This window comes from Ctenocephalides felis, unplaced genomic scaffold, assembly GCF_003426905.1.
Source record: "Ctenocephalides felis isolate EL2017-DRISC unplaced genomic scaffold, ASM342690v1 CF-g0.4_SCAFFOLD_03571, whole genome shotgun sequence".
Taxonomy (NCBI): Eukaryota; Metazoa; Arthropoda; class Insecta; order Siphonaptera; family Pulicidae; genus Ctenocephalides; species Ctenocephalides felis.
The window spans coordinates 66,626,489-66,648,913 of record NW_020539725.1 but is presented as its reverse complement, the minus strand read 5'-3'; the positions used below and the strand labels follow the sequence as shown (position 1 = coordinate 66,648,913).

General features: G+C 30.2%; 3 protein-coding genes across 4 annotated transcripts; 2 read left to right on the top strand and 1 right to left on the bottom strand.

Annotated features, from left to right (window-relative positions):
• The first annotated feature begins 692 nt into the window (after positions 1-692).
• LOC113386567 lies at positions 693-8,565 on the top strand. Its single transcript, XM_026624343.1, has 13 exons — positions 693-730; positions 1,026-1,147; positions 1,211-1,446; positions 1,530-1,678; positions 1,746-1,901; positions 1,964-2,099; positions 3,123-3,280; positions 3,556-3,658; positions 3,767-3,907; positions 4,097-4,180; positions 4,430-4,568; positions 5,940-6,127; positions 8,464-8,565. Exons 1-12 carry the CDS (start codon positions 693-695, stop codon positions 6,098-6,100), a joined length of 1,623 nt encoding a protein of 540 aa, XP_026480128.1. The 3' UTR covers positions 6,101-6,127; positions 8,464-8,565.
• Positions 8,566-13,056: 4,491 nt separating this feature from the next.
• Positions 13,057-14,424, bottom strand: LOC113385442. The gene is made up of 3 exons (XM_026623295.1): positions 14,092-14,424; positions 13,377-13,604; positions 13,057-13,203 (listed from the first exon to the last, which is right to left on the bottom strand). The coding sequence occupies exons 1-3, from the start codon at positions 14,173-14,175 to the stop codon at positions 13,153-13,155; spliced, it is 363 nt and encodes a 120-aa protein (XP_026479080.1). The 5' UTR covers positions 14,176-14,424; the 3' UTR covers positions 13,057-13,152.
• Positions 14,425-15,464: 1,040 nt separating this feature from the next.
• LOC113385438 lies at positions 15,465-22,003 on the top strand. 2 transcript variants are annotated; one of them, XM_026623284.1, is made up of 7 exons: positions 15,465-15,845; positions 16,876-17,330; positions 17,634-17,819; positions 17,983-18,117; positions 18,388-18,565; positions 19,375-20,939; positions 21,061-22,003. In XM_026623284.1, exons 3-7 carry the CDS (start codon positions 17,640-17,642, stop codon positions 21,775-21,777), a joined length of 2,775 nt encoding a protein of 924 aa, XP_026479069.1. In that variant the 5' UTR covers positions 15,465-15,845; positions 16,876-17,330; positions 17,634-17,639; the 3' UTR covers positions 21,778-22,003. The 2 variants fall into 2 exon arrangements, with proteins under 2 accessions (XP_026479069.1, XP_026479070.1); XM_026623285.1 differs by lacking the exon at positions 15,465-15,845 and adding an exon at positions 15,856-16,079.
• The last annotated feature ends 422 nt before the right edge of the window (positions 22,004-22,425 follow it).

Genomic DNA, 22,425 nt, shown 5'->3' with positions numbered 1-22,425 from the left:
TGTCTTTTTTACTATTTTTTGAGTAGGTATCTCGATTTTTTTAAAAATAGTAAAAATTGGAATTTGGGGATAATCTTAGTTCAGGCTATAGATAGGTCTATAAACAAGAACTTCTCTGAACATTTCAAGTGAATCGGTCGAGTAGAACTTGAGAAATCGTGTCAACAGTACTGAAAAAGTCTGTTCTGAGAAAAACGCATTTGAAGTTTTGCATGAAGTTTTTTGCGGTCAAAGTCATAAAATGATATGTTATACTTATTTTATTTTACCTGCCATTCCTGCTTTATGTATCGGACGTTCTTCTACTTAAAAAAAAACTATCTTCTGCATATCTCTCTTTCAATCGAGCAGTTCTAGCCTTCTTTGAGCCTTCTTTGAAGCGTTGGATGTATTTCAGATCGTTCAATCCGGGCATTGTCTCGCCTTACAGCAAATGAATGAGTTTTAGGCCCAATTTGCATTACCATAAGGGTCATCATTCTTAAAATCGAAAAGAAACCTTTATTGAATAGGCAAACAGCAATAAATGTTGCTATTTCAATTACCAGAGATCGGGAATGAATATGCTTCGGCGCGAAAATTCAAATCAACGAGTTTAGAGACTCATTATTGTTCTGAGTTTCTGAACCTAAACATCGAAATAATAGTTCATTTGACGATAAACTGTCATAAATTGATCTAATGACTTTCTTATGCCTTTTGTCCGATTAGACCCTGCCAAAACTAGCCAGTAAAATGCTTATATCTCCAAAAATAAATCAAATTTTCAAAAATCTTCTCGTACCCATATTCTTAAATATTCAAACTTTGAAAATATGAAACAAAAAAAAAATCCAATTTTATTGAAATTCTATACTAAAATACCCTCTTAAATGAAAAAAGCCAACTTCTGAATTTGCAAAAACTTCTGAATCGATAATCAATAAAAAATTTTTTTTTTCTGGGTCATCTTGATCACTATATTTTTCGAGAATTTTATGCAACTTGCCTTAAGACGTATTATAACAATTTCTATTATTTTTTAGTTTAAATCCCGGTCACCATCGAAATGGGCATCCAGGTGGTCAACGAAGATCTAAAGAACTAAAGTCTGAAGAAATTCGCCAAAGTATTGAAAGTAGAAGCGGCGAAGTCGTCTCAAGCGAAGGTCTGTCTTCAATAATTGTGCAAAACTATTCTAAACTTTATACTAATTTGTCTATTCCTCCAGATGAAGTGGTTGGTCGAGGTCTTGTTTCATCTTCGGCCGCTCTGGACACAAGTGGTTCCACACCAGACGTGGCGAGTGGTGATGCTACAAATTCAGGCGGAGAACTGATTGCTGATGATGTAACCAGGAGAGACGTGACCATAGACGACGTCATCAAGGACGAAGTTAAGCCTTGGTGGAAGTTTGCTTCGACTACTTGCGATTCTTGGCGACCGCCGCAGCATGTTTACTTTCAGGTGAAGAAGAATAGATCATTAGATGTGCCAGAACAGAATAGTTCTTTTTTTTACTAAGTGTATTAAAATATTTTCTATTTCAGGTAACTTTTCTTCTTTTGGTGCTAGCCAGTTGCGCCCCCGCAAGAGGATCTCGCGGGTGCTTGTGGTTGAGATTTATGATGATTTCGAGTTCCGTAGCCCTATCAGCATGGGCGCTGCGAGGTGATGAATACATGACGTTTCATAAAAGGTAAATTTATATTTAATAATATTGCAAGTGCCAAGAAATAAAATCAACTTGTCATTTACTTCTGCAGCAGTATATTGTCCAAACGTCACCAGGAAACAACGACCAGCAGTCGTCACACTTTACCGCTTTCGCATTACCAGCAATCGACGACTCCTGAAGGTTTTCATCACCGCCATCGAGAGGATGGTGATCGTTTCGAGTACCAGGGGCGGACGGACAACGGGTAAATATTGATATACCTAATAAATATTCTAAATTGATATTAATATGTTTATTATTTTGCAGACGTCGTCGCGAGCAATCGTGCAGACCGGACGCCCTGCTGTGGGCTGCAGCTTTGGCCGCAGTCAATGGTGCTCATGTGGCCTTTGCCCTGTGCAGGGCATTAAGGCCGAAGCGTTTTAGTGGTGAATTAGAAGAGGTAAGACTAAGAATATACATCTATATATTTAAAATATTTTTTTTATATTTTACATTTCGAGAACTAAATGTGTCCCATCAATCAGCAGCCAAGAAATAACTATTATGATTTATATTAATGCACTTATAATAGTAAAATCTATTTCCTTCACATCTACTTTTTACGATTTGTTTTTCCCCGAACACGTGTTCTACGCGCGAGCGGAGTTCCGCCTGAAGGAAAACAAAGACATAAAATAAAACAACTCGGAGCGCCCCATTTGCAGCAGGTGCTGCACTGTTTGTTTCTTTTTTGAACCCGGTCGATTTTTAGTAAACACATTTTTTATATATTCCAGCAAAAAAAAAAACATGGGGGATCGTACTATTTTGTAGGGTACTTGTTTTTATAGCTCGCTTATGTAAATATCAGTTTTTAATAGAAACATTTGTTATCGTTGTGGGATTATCAATGTGTCGTTTTTAATAATATGAATTAAGTCCAGTATTAATTACTGCCGTTAGTAGCAATTAAATCTGTCCTTTATTATATCTCACGCACGTGTGCCCCCATACAATTACTATCTTCTCACAGACACAAAGATGGTCTTCCGATTGGGGATACATATTAATTCATTGTGTTCGTCTCGTAGGTGGCTTAATTGAAATACGATATGCTTGAAAACATTATGTGACATATGTTGACCTTTTCACAATTAAAGTTCACGACATTTTACAAAGTACAGAGGTCATCTTGAGGAAGAGATCAATGCATATGCATATGGAATTTTATTTGATCTGAAAGCTGAACTCTTGCCAAGATAAAAAATCAATGTTATAAGAAGACTGTTTGTTTTGGCATTGTAACTTCATGTATTGAATAGTAACTTGAATAAGGATATTTTATATTTACATTCTTTTTTATTCATCAGGCTAAAATTTTTGATACTTTATAATTGATGCTTGGATGATAACTCCTTTTCCATCACTTTCAAATATAATTATTAGTAATTTGTATTAATTTCCTTATTTTTCTTTTATTCAGGTATACCAAGCCCTGTTCAAGCCCCTAAAGGTAACAAGACACCAATTCAAAAAAGTTTTAGGCTGCATGAAATTGATCAGGTCGCTCAAATATCAGGAGGTGTACGCTCAGGAGAAGGTCACCAAAGTCGACAGCCTCTCTCTTGTATTATCTGGAAAGTGAGTCCTTTAATTTAAATTCAATTAGCAGAATACATTGACAATCAATTTAAAGTAAAGTTATAACTTTGCACAAGTGTACTTCCTACGATCTCACATTATTAATTACTAATGACGTCTATTTAAAATTTAAAAAAATAATTAATAGTTATTTTCTTAGGTCAAATAATTATTATTAATTTATTTTTATTAATTATTATTTTTGACCAAATGTAGTATTATCAAATATTATGTTACATATGTGACCAAATTTTTTTTTCGTTGATCGTTTTCAGATTGGTCGTATCCCAGAATCAACGCGCCCTGCACATTGTTTTTCCGCACCAGTTCCTGGACTCGCCAGAATGGTTTGGTGTATCGACTGATGAATATTTTCAGGTGAATTAAATCTACTTGTCTTTCCAATATTCTTAATAATATATTGTAAGTTTATCATATACTATTATTATTTCATGTATTAAATTTTTTGTATGGGTATTTATTCAGGTGTCAATAATGTCAATGGAGGAATCTCGAGTATTGATCTGGCATAGAGATAAGTTGAGATTAACTATCATCACGGATCAGTTTCTGCAAGCAGTTTTTGATCATATATTGGGTAGAGATGTTGTCAAAAAACTAATGCAGGTATGGAATAAAACAAATGTTTTAATTTTAATATTTAATATCAAATTACTCATAACTAAGATAAAATTTCATTCATATTTTTTTTTAATTCTGTGTCAAATGATCTAGTATGATTAAAAGAAACACTCAATCAATTTTTTTTATTTCTTTCTATTATTTTATTATATTATTTTTATGCATTTTCTGTAGAACTGCCAATCGATGGAAAACTGGCATGCCAGTCAGTCGAGTTCTTCACTCAAGACCAAAACTTCAAAGAAAAGTCACAAAAATGTACGAAAATTTTAGGTTTCATTTTTTTTTTCATTTAATTTATTCATGCATACATTGTTTTATTTACTTAAGAACTAGTTATTAATTTATTATCAAATATAACAGGGACCAGAATTTTCTCTGCGACATGGGAGTTTAAGTTTAAAATCTAGACATATTTAAATTATACAATCGAAACTTATTTAAGAAACTACAATTCAATTTGTACAAGTTTTAAATAACTTTAATTTACACAAACTTTTTTTCTAGGTGAGCGAAACCATGGCTGTAAGCAATGGTTATATTCCGAACAATTTTGATGACCAATCCGAAGACAAGCCAATGCTAATTTTAAAGAAAAATGGTGACGGTCACGGTATTACTGCTCTGATCAACAGACAACTACAAGGTTAGTAAAAATATTGAAGAGAATCGTAACTGGAGTGAATTGAAGATTGAGTGTCTGACTGATGGAAAAAGTACATCATCTATGCATTAATGAATGTTGTGAGAAGATTAGATGCTTAAGACGGCTTGAATGATGTAAAATTTATCTAACTAGTACCAGCTTTTAGTATTGCATAATAAATATAATGTTTCGAGACTGTTTGGCATCATGAAAGCAGTTAATTGAGAATGGATAAGCGTTAGCAAGCTATCTTACAATATGCATAATTGTTCGCTCATTGACCCTACAGAAATAGTAAATGCATTTTTTGCCATGTTTGTATTTTTACTTGTATTGATATTTTTTATTGTGTTTTAAAATTATATAATATTTAAGAATAAATTTTATTTTTATAAAATTATAAATGGGAGTTACCACACTTTGCATTTTTTTTAGGAAATATAGAATTTTTTTATATTAACCAAAGATTTTTGGTCTCAGTTTTTTAAAATTAATATTGACACAAATTTTCTACACAACGGATTTTTTATTTTTACACATTATCAATTAAAATAACCGATTTTTAATATTTTTATAATTATATTTGTAATTAAATTTGAAATTTGAATATGAAAACGGTTTTTATTGTCATATGATGCATTTGTCCAGCATGAAGTTATGTGAAGTTTTGTTAATGTCCGTTATGTTTTGAATTTTCTGTTTCTCCTAAATTTTGGTTGTTGTTTTGAAGCAAAGTAAGTTCTTATTAAATGATAGTTATAGATTGATGAAGCAATGTAGATAATGAATATCATATATTGATCTTTACAAGCAGCGAGTAAAATAAATATATTTCACATTCACAAGTACAAGAATTCTTATTCTAAAAATTTAAGTTGAAATATTGATAATTATATTCTACATTGTGTATGCATTAGTATTAGACGATTAATATGCTAACTGATAGTAGATAAATTTAATATTGATAACATAATACTTAGCTATAAAATATTATTAGAATAATGACTCGTGTCATATGGGAGTTGAAAGACAAATAGTAAGCGAGTTGAAACTAATCAAATCAAGAATTATATACAGTTTACAATAACGAGTCATTGCAAATTAGAAAGACAATATTTAACATTTATGGGGGTCTTTCATCGGTAGGTGTTTTATTGAGAAAATAAATGTCAAAACTGAATTAAAATGGTGAATATTTTTTATTACTTTCGACTCTCATAGTGTAACCTTAATGCTTGAACATGTGTATGTCTTACTATAATGTGATATGTCTTTGTCCTGTCTTGTTAATTAAGTGCCTTGCCATCATGTCATGTCATGTCATGTGTCTGTTATCGTTTTGTTTTCTATTCATCTCCGTCTCGTATTTAGAAGAGCATGCCCCCTTGCTAAGTAGACTTTGTCCAACGAGCCCGCTTGTGAGACTGACTGTGAATCCAAATCAGAATCTGAATCTGACTCTGGACGATTGCGACAGGACCTCAACTTTCGAAGCATTCGACAAGGATAACGATCGAGGATATTGGTCCTAAATTGGTTGAAAGATTTAACGACAAAATGTATGTCTTTATTTTATCTCTAATGTTCAGGAGTGTGGTAATGGGTGAAGGTTGAGGTACTAATATAATTTGACTCGCCTTTATATATACAATATACATATACACTTTTTCAAATTTAACGTTTGATAAATGTTAATGAAATGCTCAATACTAGTGCTCATATAAAATACAACAATGCTAATGATAGGAGGGATTATTTCTAATAGTCGTAGATATTCATAGTTTAAACTTGTATATCGATGACTGATTTCTAAGATATTTATTCAATAGTAATCAGAATGCTCAGTTTTAATGTGGGGCTCAAATCATTGACAAAATTCATTACTATTAGTCGATTTATAAAAAAAATTGCTCAATTATTAAGCAAATGCTTTAATTATTAATGCTTTAATTAATGAATACTAGCAAAAAAGTAATATACATTATATAATTATATTAAGCGCTAATTATAAGCTTTCTACTAACACAAGGTGAGTGGTACATTTTTAATACTTTTTTGCATGTTGTTTTTTTGAGATTCTCAATGGAAATTTGTGCAAGTCCTTTTGGCAACTTTTGAATTCTTCTTTATCATCGTATATAAGTACATAATGATATCAATTTGATAAACAATTATGTATGTTATTTGCTTACCATTGTAAACGAATTATTTGGACGCAATGTCGCAAAATATGAAAAATATTTTTTTCTGTCCCTGTGCTTACAATTAGCTCTACCACGGATCACTAAATATTATTATAGCGGTAAGTCAAATGAATATTTATTCTCAAGTTTATTTTCTTCGAGAAAATCATATTCATTTGCATCAATTAATATAAAATCATATTTTTTTGTTGATTTTTTTGTTTTCTGAAAGGGACTTGACGGCACATAATGGGTACAGTAATTATTTAAAACACAATTTAATTTAGATATTGATAATATGCATATTATCATATGGATATGGATAATGATAGTGCTAGTGAATAATACGGATAAAATAGATGTTGTGGTAATGTTATATTACGGGTCTATATTCGTATGAATTGGAAGTAACGAACTGCCAAAAAGCTATTTATTTGCTGTGCGATCAGGCGTTTTACACATAAAACCTAACCTACAAACGAATTTATCAAAAGTGCATCTATTTGATAACACATACGTGAAGTTAGGTTTTACTATCAATTCATACGAATATAGACCCGTAACATAACATTCTTATTTTGTTCGAGAATTGGCCCCTGTAGTTTGTAGATTTTTATTTATTTTATTATTCTACTTACGACAATTCGATATCAAGCGGTAGTGATATCTATTTTCACCTAAGTATAGATCAAAAATATCATCGTACGGGGATTTTGTTATTATTATTTTTATTATTAGTGGTTTTGTAAACTATTACATTTGGCCATTTACAATACTTTTCATTTTTTCTCATTTCTTAATTTTTAAGCACTGTTTTTTAAGTCTTTATCAATTTATTGGAGTCGATATCAATTTATTTTTGTATGCTAGTACACGACCGGGATTCGATCCGAGTACCCTTTATATCATTGCAGTATCAAATAAACTGATCGCACAGCAACCACATAGCATTTTGACCGTTTTTAGTACCATTTTATATGAAAAATGTAGCTTAAAATTGCCTTGACAGAATTGGCCCCTATATATCATCAAATCAGCCTATTTTTTTAAAGTTCGAAGAATTATTATAATTTAGTGTTTTAAATAATTACAAAATTTAGATATAATTTAAGCATTGTATATATGATGTCATATGTGTGCATGACAGCTAGAAATAGAATATGCCTCTTGTAGAGTATTTCCAAGCAGATATAAAAAAACTAGTAAATTAGATTATTAGATTATTAGATAGTAAAAATTATAGATTAGTATATTTCATTATATTAGTATAGTATAGTTCATTTGTGTAACCTTTCAAAATCTGAATTTTTAAGATTCTCCACGTAATTTTTCACTTTTGATTTAAACTCGAAGCCTTTTGTCGAGGCAAACATGTGTTTCAATTTGTAAATTAACTGTAAAAAGTATTTAAGTTAAGTTTAAAAAAATTGATCACGCACATTTTACGTGTGAAAGCTCTGCCAAATGATGTGGTAGAATACTAAAATTGTCATATAAATTGCCATTCTATATCACAATTCGCCCATATCACCATTATCAGTGCGCGTTTTGCCTGTAAATTCAATCACCAACAAAAAACATTTTATTCAATCATATCAAATCACTTGCATTTGAATTTCACTCTATAAATTTCTCAATCACTTTTTTACTATTTTTTTTTCAATTTTACTCAATTTCTATTATTTTAATATGTGCCGTTGTGATGGTTTCAGCAGCGACCGACCCGAACGCGTGGCGCCTGGGTCGTATAGAGGAAACAGACCACGAGACACCGGTCTAATGCGGAAACTGACCAGACGCGACCATTGTGGCCAACGTTTACCGATCATTAACTAATGGTAATGGATAGTAGTTGCGAAAAATTTGGGTTTATGACTAATTTTTATTATTTTATAGATCTGCCTTTTTATCGCCTTACCATTTTATTTAATTTAAACAAATAATGATTGAATTGAAAACAAATGATTAAGACTAGTATTTTTAGATCCTTTTTTGACCTTAAGTGCAAAATCTGCTAGTTTATTAAACTCTAAATTAAGAATGTTTTCAGACTAATCTAGAACAGTTTTAGACTAGCCAGAACATTTTCAGACTTTCAAGAACATACTTAGACTAATCCAGAACATTTTCAGACTAACCAGAATTTTTTCGGACTGATCAGAACAATTTCAGATTAGTCCAGAACATCTGCAGACTAATCCAGTACATTTTTAGACCGGTCAGAACATCTTTAGACTAATATAGAACTTTTTCGGACTAGTTCAGAACATCTTCAGACTAACAAGAACATTTTCAGACTAATCCAGAACATTATTAGACTGACCAGAACATTTTCAGACTTTCAACAACATACCTAGACTAATCCAGAACATTTTCAGAGTAGCCTAGAACATTTTTAGACTGATCAGATTATTTTGAGACTAGTCCAGAACATTTTTAGACCGACCAGAACATTCTCAGTCTAATCAAGGACATTTTCAGATTAACCAGAACGTTTTCAGACTAATCTAGAACATCTTCAGATTAATCTAGAACATCTTCAGATTAATCTAGAACATCTTCAGACTAATCTAGAATATTTTCAGACTAATTCAAAACATTTTCAGACTGACCAGGAAATTTTCAGACTATCTAGAACATTCTTAGATCAATCCAGATTATTTTCAGAGTGACCGGAACATTTTCAGATTAATCCAGAATATTTTCAGATTGACCAGAAAATTCTCAAACTATTGACCATTAAATACTTGTTCAAACTGACCAGAACATTTTGAGACTAATCTAGAACATTTTTAGGCTGACCAGAATATTTCTATACTGAAAATATCATATTAATTTGAAAATATTCTAGATAGTCTAAAAATAATCTAGATTTATCTGAAAAGATTCTAGATAAGCCTGAAAATATTCTTGTCAGGCTGAAAATATTCTAAGTAGTCTGAAAATGTTCTAGATTATTCTAACATATCCTAAATAGTCAAAAAATGTTCGAGATAAACTGAAAATAATCTGGATGGTCTGAAAATATTTTAGATAGTTCAGAACATTTTTTGGATTAATCTAGAACATTTTCAGACTAATCTAGAACATCTTCAGACTGATCAGGATATCGTAAGACTGACCAGGACATCTTCATACTGGCCAGGACATCTTCAGACTGACCAGAATATTTTCAGACTAGTCCAAAATATTTTTACACTTATCTAGAATATTTTGCACTTATCTAGAATATTTTTAGACTATCTAGAACGTTTTCAGACTAACAGCGGGGTATTAAGTTTACATTACATATTTCTTTTTATAACTATTAGTTAATGATCGGTGTTATACAAAACCAGTGTGATATAAGTTTAGATTCGGTGGCAGCCACCTCGAAAAAATAATTACAAAAAAGTATTGAACATGTTCCATGAGCCTTCCTAGAACTTATTATATAAAAGTCATGTATATGTATTAACTTGTATATAGCGTTCCATGGGCATATATCCATAATTGAAAGTAATTAAGTTTTATGCTAAGTTATCCGATAATACTCTTTCGTTTTAAACAGGAGCACTCGAGATACTTTCTGGATATCAACAATTAGAAAACAATTGCGACAATTTAAATGTGAAAGGATAAATTATATCAGATATTAAATTGAATCATTATATTTTATTTTTTAATTTTTATTGATATATAAATATATTCTATATTTATTTGCCAATTCTTATGAATACTATTATTGCCAATGCTTATCTTGCCAATTATGTAATGATTTTATTGATAACACAAATTTACGATTCACGAAAAATAATTTTACAAAGAAAATGAAATGTTACTCATGATCTGATATCCCGATGGTGAAAGTCACTCGTGTGCTCTTTTTATAGATGTATTTATTAATTTTAGTAATCAAGGCAGTGTATACAATGGAATCAATTAAAGTTCAAAACAATTTAATCATCGTCAATAATTTGACCAGATTTTGTGTTTAGTCAGATTGACGATGATTGTAAGTTTTGGACTAAATTGATCCTTTTGTACATAGTTGTCTTTTGACCTAATAATTACTCATGTTGCCTATTTATTTAAACATTAGGGTAATTCGATTCAGTTTTTGTTTTGGTTAAAAGGATTTATTATTCTAGTCTAAATTAGAAAAAAAAGTAATATAGCTTTTGGAAAATTACTATATTTTTAAATAGAACTAATGGAAAATATTATCAGGATAATCTAAAACATTTTTAGACTACTCAGAATATATTTTCAGTCTAACCAAAATATTTTCAGGCCGGTCTAGAACATCCTTAGAATAATCTAGAATATTTTTAGACTATCTAGAAAATTTTCTGACTATCCAGAGCATTTTGAGAATAATCCAGAATATTTTCAGACAAATCTAAAACGTTTTCATACTACTCTGAATATTTTTGGTCTAACTAAATATTTTCAGGCTAATCTAAAAATCTTCAGGATATTCTAGAATATTTTTAGATTATTCAGAACATTTTTTGAATGTCCAGACAGAACATTTTGAGAATAATCTAGAATAATTTCAGACTTATCTAAAACATGTTTAGACTGACCAGAATATTTTCAGGCTAATCCAGATTATTTTCTGTCTATCTAGAACATTTTTAGATTAGTCTAGAAAATTTTTAGACTAATCTGGAACAATTTCAGACTGACCAGAATGTTTTCAGACTATTCAAAACATTTTAAGACTAATCTAGAACGTTTTGAGAATAATTTAAAATATTTTGACTAATCTAGAAAATTTTCAGATTTATCTAGTCAAAACATTTTCAGACTAATCTACAACATGGTTACGTAGACCAGAATATTTTCAGGCTAATCCAGAACATTTTTAGGATAATCTAGAATATTTTCAGACTATCCAGAAAATTTTCGGATTACGTAAGACATTTTTAGATTATCCAGAACTTTTTAAGAATGATCTAGGACGTTTTCATACTATATAGAACGTTATCAAACCAATCTAGAACACATTTATCCCAACCAATTATAAATAAATATATTTTCAATGATTTTAGAGAAGTAAATAATCCAGTTGTAATTAAAGTAAAAATTCTTTTAATCAAATTATGAATTACCCTAATAATAAAAATAATTTGCTATTTTATTATTTTCGAAACCACATTAGATATAATATTAGCCATACATGCACTCTAATCATTCTTTAAAGTGTTTTAAAGTTACTTTCGTCTTACCATAAATTTGTTTGTGATACATTTATGTGTATAATGTAGTTTTATAATAAAATACCACTTACAAATAGTCTGCTAATTTAAGATATAAAATTTAAAAAAAATAACATTCCACATGAGGAACAATTTAGCTAACAATTACAAAAAATCCAGTGATTATTTTAAGCAAACGCTTTTTGTGATGAGTTGATAAAAATAAATTGATTAAAAAATATTTGTAACATAAAGTTTAGGCACTTTATTATACAATATTGATTATACAGTTTTTTGAGCAGCTTGATAATATTTTGATTAACTCTTGTTCACATCGTTAGATTTTTAAAAGCCTGAAATTATAATACAGTAATGAAATAATCTCCACCTGTTATTTTGATTAGAAATAATATTCACAGAAAAATGCAATATATTCCTAACGCTTCAAGCTTGTGTTCAAAAAAAATAATAATTCTGTTCCTATATCCATTACAATATTCTCCTTTACATTACCGTCATAAAATTATTTTCAGTATGTTGGATGTGATAAATTATTATCAAAAAGGTTTTAAATGTAAATGTATATAGCAAAAAAATAAATATATATATACATCATCCGTTAAATGTCTGAATATAGATGATATATTAAATGTTGAAAATTTATGATACGAAAGGAGATTATTCTATGTATATTGTTAACATTGAGATATTGTAAAAATGCAAATCTGGAATAAAAGCTATATCGTTACAGTTGACTTGATATATATTATCTGTGTAAAAATATTACAGCCAATGTAATAATAGAGATACTTAAATATAATCTAAAAATACATATTTAAAATTACAAACGGTATATAGAATGGATATATATATATATATATATATATATATATATATATACCTTAAAACCCTTCACAAACCTTCAGTTTAAAATTAATTTCAGTAATCTCGTTTTATCTTTTAACACAATAAGGGTTTTAAATTGTGACTTCATATATATTCATATATATTCATATACAGCAGTTTATAAAACTTTTAACATTCTTATTCCTATTTTACGTTTAATGCATGTTTAATTGCAACACCTTAATAAATGTGGTAAGCGATCTTGCAATACCCGTAAAAATTTAAAATACTCTGTTAGACAGATCATATGACTAACTTACAATATGTAAAAACAACCTTAAGCTATACTTTCAATATAACTAGTTAAGTAATTTAAGGCCAAGTTATTTTCTGACGTTTGCGTTTTATGTTTGTAACATCACCCTGTAAGAAAAGATATCATGAATATTTTGTCATAAACAACCAAAAAATAGTTTCCAGAGTGAAGATCATACCATATTTAAACATTTGCTGAACAAATGAGTAGTTTTACTTATTAATAAGGAAGAATATATTACCAGCATTATTATTATATATTTATGAATATTATTACTCACTTCACTGAGACCATGGCCATTACGTTTTCTCGATTCTTTATTATTACTTTCAAAATGGTCTACTTTTAGTTTCTTTGTTACGTGATTATTATCATTTGCATTATCATGCTTGTGACTAGTTTCTGCATTTGATTTAGTTCTTTGCGGCAATGGTAGGACATATGATTTGTATATGACTATCAATTCTTCTCTTGATAAGGAATTTAGATTTTTCAGTTTTAACTGCCTCTAAAGAAAATAGCAGAAGATATTGAAGATATTAAATTAAAATTCAATTAAAAGGGATATCCTTATTATAGATCATAAATATTTTATTTATTGCATCTTTGTAGTAGAATAATAAATAATTGGTGTTTCTTTGTAATTTTTGAGGTGGAAGGAGAGGGAATGAAATTAATATTGAAGTTATTTAATATATATTCAGAACCAAAGTCATTTTTGCAAGGCACATAGAATTTAAGGTGCACTGCAGATGCACTTATGTACTTTACGATAGCTAAAGAAATCCGATTTGAAAGTATTGATACTCAATGAGCGTAACCCCTTAAACACATACAATATAGACTTCCTGATACATATTTGATTTTTTTTCGGAAACCTATCAAGAATATGATTATGAATATATAATATATTAAATAATGAGTCTATAAATTACATTACAAGTCTTAACCCGTATGAGCATATTCTACAGTACAGCAATTTACTATTACAATACCTCAGTCAAAACTTGTATAATTGTATCCCTATCTAACAGCTCAGGCTGAAGACAAATGGGGTACTCATTAGATGTTCTCTCCATTTTTCTTGATTCTTGTGAATGTGATCAACCATTCAAATTCAATGCATGTTGATATATAAAACAAACGCAAATGATATAAAAAGTCATATATTGATTATCATTAGCTTTATCTACAAATCACCGTTAATCATTAAACTATTGATAACGATTAAAACAATCCCCGTTTAATGTTTGTTTATTATCTCTACATTTAAAAACATTCATAACCTAGAAATTTATGACCCTGTATCGTTTTTCTGACAGTTTTCCTTGGCGAAGGTCAGTGTCATCTGTGTATGAAAAACTGAAACTACTTATTGACAACCTTCAAGGTGATCAACTTAGAGAAATGAAATAAAAGTAATGGCAAAAATGAAAGTGACTTCTCTTTCTAGTTATAATTTATTTCCTTATTCTGATTAGATCGAATTAAATATTTATCTTAACCGCTTATATTACAATGGCTTGATGTTGAGTTCCATTATCACTAATCGAACGCAGTCAATAATGGGACTTGTATAAATGTTTATATTTAAACAACTTTTGTGTTTCAGGAATTTATGCATTACGTCAATTGAACTGCAATAGTCAACATTTAAATGCAATGTTTTGATTTCTTATTACGTGTTATTTACTTATACGTCTTGTACTAAATTAAAGAAACATTTCAAGATAATGATTCTTACAACTTACAATACTGCTAATACATTCTTATCTATGTTTTATGTTCTCTTATCTATCTGCAAATATAATAAATGAATGTTTTTGCAAGGCGTATATTTTATCAGTATTTAAATTTATCACAATCAGTAAAAGAATATTGCAAAATAATGATATTTTAATTAATTTTAGGAATGATATGTATGTAAAACTGGAAGTTGTAGATTTATAAACGATCAGATAAATATATTTTTATTAAAATTTACTTTTTAATTGTCCTTTGTAGATAAATCTTAAAATGAAATATTTCTATAGATATTAGAAGATAGTTTGATACTCATCGCGAATTTTAATAAGAAGAGACTGAATAAAAAACGTTAGTAAGTGCAATTAATTCAGTAATTTACTTGTAATATTGCTAATTTTAATTAAAGAAAGAGTATTGGAACGATTGGAACCCTGTGTAGCTCTTCTGAAACAGAGCGTAGAATAAAATATATGTATTTTAAGAATTTATTCTTGTCTGAGCGTTTACCACAAATATTGGAATCGTTTTTCATATATTTGTATTTCTCCTCTCCTTTTCGATCGTGCTCTCCGCCGCCACTCGCCGATGTCGAGTGTCGATTTTTCGTTCCAACAGGTTGCCGATCCTTTTTAGTGCGAACGCCATTGTTGTAAAGCGTTACTTGTGGTGTTGTGTGTTGATTTAATTGTTTTTATGTGTTTATTGTGATGTTTCATTTAGATTTTGCATTTAAAGTAGTCATAAGTGAATAGTAGTGCAAATGCATAATTAAACTCAGCTCCCCGGACTTGGTGCGATCTCATTTTCGATATGTATTGACTGACAGTCCAAATGTGCCCGAATCCCGCCTTGTGGGTTATTGATTGCAAGCGGCGCACTTCACACTGCCTGTCGTAGTTGACTGCAATCGCGTGAGCTGGTACAAAATACGTAGCGGCCATGTTTTTTGTGTCTCAGGTCTTGTAGACTGCATGGGGTGTTTTACATCACCCAATTCATTCAGGTGAGTTGAATACGCTTTAATTGACATTCGAAACGTTTCTTCTGCCATTATCTATACGACAAGGATATTTTTCACCGCCGTGCACCTTTCGAAAGATGTTACATTCGCATATGCAATAAACTGCCTATATGGCGCAATCTTAGGTGTCCGTTCGAAACGATTGACAAAATCAACAAGGTTATTCGAATTTTGCATTGTTTATTGGTGTCCAATATATCTCGATGCGTTTTACGGGTATGTGTTGTGATTTTCAAGTGAATCGTGAGTTATTTATAAGTTTTTAGCATTGCACTTTCTTAAGCCAGTCTAGTTGAACTGCGTTATAGAATAAAATACAGCGTATTTGACAATAAGTCGTTTGTTTATTGCGCACCACGGAGATATTGAAATTTCTTTGTTTGTGTACATTTTCGACAATGAGTCAATTCAAGTGATTCATTTTATGATGAGCCCAGTGATAAGTCTATTTATTTTTGAGATCGATTTCGAAAATTTTTGTTTACTGGAGATAACTGGTGATGAGATGTATGTATGGATGACGTTTTATAATAATTTTTGCCAGTCATTCGCTTTTCCTTTCTAAGAAAGAAGTGCTAATTTTTCAAAGAAAAAAAATATGAAAAACTTTAATATAACAATTAATATCTCCTGATTGCTGTACGTTTTATCTAAAATAATGTTTTTATCTAAATGTATCATGTTTGAATAATTTCAAATTATGTTTTCATTGTCTCTTGTCAGTTTGAACTGTACTGTATTTATACACTTATATATTTTAAATAACCTTATAAATGTTTTGTTGATGGTGGCTTGAATAATAAATCAATATTATGAATACTTCTAACATTCCATTCGATGGAGCTTTGTGTTATCAAGCAAAGCTGTAATTAATATAAATGTTGCAGCAAATTTTGTAATAAAAATTTTGTTTAAGGTCTATACCCTTTTGATTGAATATATAATAAATTTTGTGATTTGTAGTCATGTGTTATGAAATAATAATTTTAATTATCTGTGTCGTTTTTTTCAGTCCTGCAATGGAAATGAATGGATACGATTCACCCGCTTCAGAAATGAAGTAAAGAGCATTATGTTTTGAAGCAGAATAATTGTCAACCTTTACGGTTACCAATTAAGATCATTTTAAAATGTTTTATTCAATTTTAAAGTAATACTTATAATTTACCAAAACATCAATTTTATCTGAAATCATATTATAATATTTTTAAGTTATTCTTAGCAATAGTAACATTGCTGTAGTTCTTAATTATACTATTGTGTCAAAGTAAATTTAAAAGTAAAATTAGAAGCTTATTTGCATAACCAATTTAATCGTATATATTATAATATATTTAATTGTGCAATTTGATCTTGTATAAGAAATATTTTTTAAGCAAAATAAAACAATTGACAAACTGCTTATTATAATGCTCGTGAACACATCAAATTTGCATTTGTAATCCTGAATGGACAACCTATGTTGAGGTAAGAGATTTTATAATTAATTCATTTAGTGCTGTAGATTTCTTTACGTTGTGATTTATTAAAAGTAATCATCAAAATTACTATGCGCTGTCATTTACTAAACTTCAAATTTTAAGGCAGAATTGTTTAGACTTATTTAATTGGCTATAAGTATTATTTATAAAAAAAACTATAACTACAATCACATTAACATTCCTAAGAGAGCCCACACATTTTTTATTTAAATTAAATGCTTGAAGTGTGTAAGTGTGCATGTGTGTTTTTTTCATAGCACATATTTTTTTATGCATGTTGTGTTTGTAGCCTGTTATGAAGTACCCGCAGCTGGTATCTGGCCGGACAGTGTCTGGCATCGGAGGCTGGTTATCCACTGAACTTGATTCACACGGTTTAGACGGCCGAGTCTACGCTAGACTTGTGCTGTCTCTTCTACATGCACCAGTCGAATTCAACCCAAGAGATCTACGAGAGGCAACTAGTGCTATTGAGGTAATTAATTGATTATATTTTTTTATATTTAACAGCATCCTTACCTAAATATAACACTAATTTGACTATTTTATTATGCTAACTTGTTACTTCAAATTAAATTTGTTTATTGTTAATTAATATTGCTTGAATATTTTCATTAACGTATTTCTCTTTTATTTAGAATAAGAAGAATAGGAAAAGCACACAAGTTGTAGAGGAAGATTGCTTGTGGTTTGAAACAAATCACGGTCTGTGGACTTCTGAACAAGCTAAACGCTACGCTGCTGTAGAATGTCTCAAATCAGCTTCTGAACAGGTGAATAATTTAGATTAGTTTATAAATTGACTGACATTTATATACTTACAATTACATCACATTATAATTCAGAATGTGAACTATTATCAGTTTTTTTATTCCTGTCTGCATAATTTTTGCATCTAACATGGAAATTTCTTTAATTATGAACATTTATATATAAAATTGTATATAAGACATTATTATCCTCTTTCACACAATGGACAGAACACAATTCAAAGTATCACAAAAACATACTATTGTTTTGATTTAGAATTACTTGCTTAACAGAAGGCTGGAATTGAAAGCTTAGTTGATGAGCTTTGTGCAAAGCTTCGCGAGATCGAAAACGAACAATCTCCCGAAAAAGATTTTCAACAAGCAAACTCAACAGAAAATAATGCTAAACGCTGTGAAAATCCTGTCGAACTGGCCAATAAATATTATGCTGCATTTCCTGCATTATCTGGTAAGTGATAAAGGTTGTAAATTCAACATTATTACTTTAGTTAAAATCTTAGGTGAATTAATTTGTAAAATTTAGTTCATATGGCATAGTTCAATCTAAGATCATGAACTTGCTTAATATTTCATATGCAATGCCAAACAAATGAATTGACACATGTATCAAAATTCTAAATCATTTTTTCAATAAGTAGAAATATTTTTTTTAGTTTTTAAATAATTTAGTAAAGAAAAGCAAAATACAACATGCATAACTTTAAAAAAATAATGTATATGCAATTTTGGACGTATTGTGTTATTTATTAAACTAAATTATATAATTTCATCTGGCAAACATATACTGTTGACTGTATTTATATTATTTTAATCTCTGACACATCTCAGCTACTTTTCGGCAATAATAATGTAGACATTCATTTTTCTTATTCACAATCATGAATTTATTATACATATTCTAATATTGTCTAGACTCATAAGTAAATTGAAATTTTTAGCAGTTAATAGTTTTCATTTGTTTTCAATGCCAAACAATGTCTCAAATATTTTCAATATCAAACAATGACATGTTGTTTTTTGCAATTTTGTCCATTTATTTCTACAATATTACTATAATTTTATAATCACATACATCCTAAAAAAACCCTTAACAAACTTCAGAAAGATTTATCAAAATCCAAATAATCGTTTAGGAGGAGTATTTTTACATACATTACAGAAAAATTTTATATATGATATATATATATATATATATATATATATATATATATATATATATTTACCTCTATTATATCTATTAAATTTTCTTTTTCATAGGAATAAATCAAGAAGAAAAAACTGTATCATTTTACCCCTCTGAACCATCAGCTTGGTTGACCAAATCTACAATAACAGCTACCACTCCTTCAGAAAAGTCAACTAAAAGATACAACAATAAAAGAAAATCATTTAGAAAACGCAATAAGATGTGGAAAGAAACAGATACTGATCGCAAACAGCAGAATGTCAAGGCAATCAGAAACCGGGCTGAGTTGGGCAAGAAGGCCAAAAATAGAATACATGGCCGACCTTCTGATGTCTGGGACACTGATTGGGAGCTTGGCAACGAGGAGCTTTTGCGAGAATACATTAACAATCAATGCGATAGCAAAGATGAAGGTTATGACACGCCCATAAAATGTGATGAAAAGGATTTGGATGATGTTTGTTTCAACCGGGAGTGGATTTATGAATATGAACTGAACAGCAAAAAATGTGAAAGACCAGAAACAGTCATAGATGAGATAAATATGGCCAAATTCAAAGCAAAATTTAATGAAAGTGTGGAAGCTTTATGGAATGATAAGCCTGCTGATACATCCATCGATGAGTTAAACTTACCAGTTGATTTCCAAGATTTACTCTCATCTCCAAGTGACACCATGTTTGGTGATGTAGTTGATGGTAAAGCCAAAAAGCTTCCCAGGAGTAGTGGTCGTTTCATGAAGAACTCAATCTGGTCTGAAAATTTTAATGAAGATGAAACAGACTGCATGCTTAATGAGAAGAGTTTTTATCCGAGAGCAAGTGCAGCATCTGATGAGTACAAACATCAGTTGGAACTTGTTCGGTCATGTTGGGAAAATTCAGATATGGAAACAAAGAACATTAAAAGTGAATGCAGTAGCATGCCGTGGCAGTCTAATTTCTCAAGTAGCTCAGATCTCAATGCAAAATCTGGCAAATGGTCAGATGTTATATCACAGAATTTTCTGAACACTCCCTATCGCATATTGAATCACAGCAAACACTTGAGCAGCTTTAGTGAGGTAGTGCCTAAAGCTAACACCAGCGAGTGGCCTGCACAAGTGATAATTGACAGATTTGCCATGGTACAAAAGTCATACACTCTGTCAAATTCCTCAGTTCCTGTAAGCGCTACTAAAGTTCCAGATAATCCTGAGGATGATTTGTTAACATCTCCCAAAACTCATTTTCGTCCCATAAAAGAAGATGGCTATGCTGATGGAACCACTTTTGCTATTTCAAGTGCTATTGACACTGTCAACTACAAACTTTGTGAAGATGGATTGTTAGCAATCACTTCTGACACACAATCAAAACGTTACATGGTGTACAAGCAAAACGGGATAATGAATAATTTGGAAAATTGCATTAAAGATGAGTTTATTGTTAAATTTTGTGTGCAACAAATCTCAAAGGCCTGTCAAACTGATGAATTGATGTTTGATCTTTTGCACATGGCAAATATTAGTGAGGAAAGTACACATGGAATAGATTCGTGCTGTTGCTATTGTGATATTGAAAATGCTGGGAAGAATATGGCTGGTATGCAGTATATGAAAACTGGACAAATGGATTATGATATTTTTGATAAAGAGGTAAGTTAAATCATCACATTATTTATTATTTATAATTGCCACTGAAATTTGTTATTTCTAATAACACAACTTTTTGATTATCACAATAGTTTCAAATAATATAATTTTTTATTATTTCTAGATTCAACAATTGGGTGCGAGAAAGTGGTGTACAAAATGCTCTCCCACTGTAACTTCACATAACAACAACAACATCTGGAACTCGAATTGGCTTCCTGACAAACAAATATCAACCATTGACAGTTCAACCAATACATCCATGGACTGCGATAAGGTGTCAACTGATCCATTGCTTCGAATATGGTCGAATGATGAAAAACAGTGTCTGTCTTGCGATAACAACAATCTAGTTAGCGATATACATGAACTGAAATCAGAATTGCGCAAGGATGGCGAAGAAATTCTAAGTGATTTGAGTTACATGCAAAGCTTATACATCGGCTCTGAATGGGATGAAGATGAACAAGATCACACCATCGATACGGACAATGTAGCCATGGAGTCCGAGACTCCATTTGATGTGAATAAATTGATCTCAAATTTCATAAAGCCAGGAGATGTATTGAACTTACTGAAGAATGGAGCTGTAATACAACCTTTAGCAAAGGATGGAACTGTGATCAGCTGTCAACCGACAAAAAGTGACAGAAAACGAAGGCATTCTTCAACAACCAGAAATCATATTGAAACATCTGGTGAGTGTAAGAAACCCCATTGTAAATTCTCTCACGAGATCACTTCGATGCCGTGCCAGTTGTGGGCTGACAATTCTTGTCAACCTGATGGTTTATGTCCATACCAGCACACATCGGCTTACGCAAGACCATTGACACGTTAATTGATTTTTCTTTCACAATGAGAACTTTAAAATGACTTTTTTGTGTCAAGTACAGCTCTATTCAGCTGTATCATGATTGCTAAACTATATTTCAGTTGGAAAATGAATAAGAATTTGATCTTGACACTTTTGAAATGGAAGTTATTAAAAAACCTTTTATTTTTGTTATGGAAAATCAAATTTTCTAAATTAAAATTAGTTGAATTTATTTTTTGTTACTAAATTTAGTGCCAGATTTTTATTTTTAGATTTTTTAAATTTTACTTTTTTGGATGACCATTTATATTATGTTGTTGGAAAGTAAATTATTCAGAAATGTGCTTGAAAACGTACTCTAGATTTAGATAAAAGATTTAATATTTTGATTATTCATGAAGAAAATTTGTTTGTGAAAGTCAGAAGAATGGCGATTTAATATATTTTTGTTTTTAACTCTTATGCACACGCGTGTGCTTAATATAATAGTCTATTGAATATGAAGCTGAGGCAAGTTTAGTACCAAAATAATTATTTTATATAAGTTGGTTACCATTATTATATAATAACATAGAGAAATATTTGATATCGTATTTATATTACTACGTAAGATTTTATTTAGGTGTATATAAATATACAAAGAAAACAAATGAATCACATTTCTGCATAATT

What these genes read in the sequence shown, in the direction of transcription:
- LOC113386567 (XM_026624343.1), top strand. Translation starts at nt 693, where the DNA reads ATGCCTTTTGTCCGATTAGACCCTGCCAAAACTAGCCA. An exon ending in TTAGTGGTGAATTAGAAGAG is followed by an intron (nt 2,100 to 3,122) that starts GTAAGACTAAGA and finishes TCTTTTATTCAG; the next exon opens with GTATACCAAGCCCTGTTCAA. An exon ending in TCTCTTGTATTATCTGGAAA is followed by an intron (nt 3,281 to 3,555) that starts GTGAGTCCTTTA and finishes GATCGTTTTCAG; the next exon opens with ATTGGTCGTATCCCAGAATC.
- LOC113385442 (XM_026623295.1), bottom strand. Translation starts at nt 14,175, where the DNA reads ATGGAGAGAACATCTAATGAGTACCCCATTTGTCTTCAGCCTGAGCTG. An exon ending in TTATACAAGTTTTGACTGAG is followed by an intron (nt 13,605 to 14,091) that starts GTATTGTAATAG and finishes TATTTTCTTTAG; the next exon opens with AGGCAGTTAAAACTGAAAAA. An exon ending in ATGGCCATGGTCTCAGTGAA is followed by an intron (nt 13,204 to 13,376) that starts GTGAGTAATAAT and finishes CTTTTCTTACAG; the next exon opens with GGTGATGTTACAAACATAAA.
- LOC113385438 (XM_026623284.1), top strand. Translation starts at nt 17,640, where the DNA reads ATGAAGTACCCGCAGCTGGTATCTGGCCGGACAGTGTCTGGCATCGGA. An exon ending in TCAAATCAGCTTCTGAACAG is followed by an intron (nt 18,118 to 18,387) that starts GTGAATAATTTA and finishes CTTGCTTAACAG; the next exon opens with AAGGCTGGAATTGAAAGCTT. An exon ending in ATGATATTTTTGATAAAGAG is followed by an intron (nt 20,940 to 21,060) that starts GTAAGTTAAATC and finishes TATTATTTCTAG; the next exon opens with ATTCAACAATTGGGTGCGAG.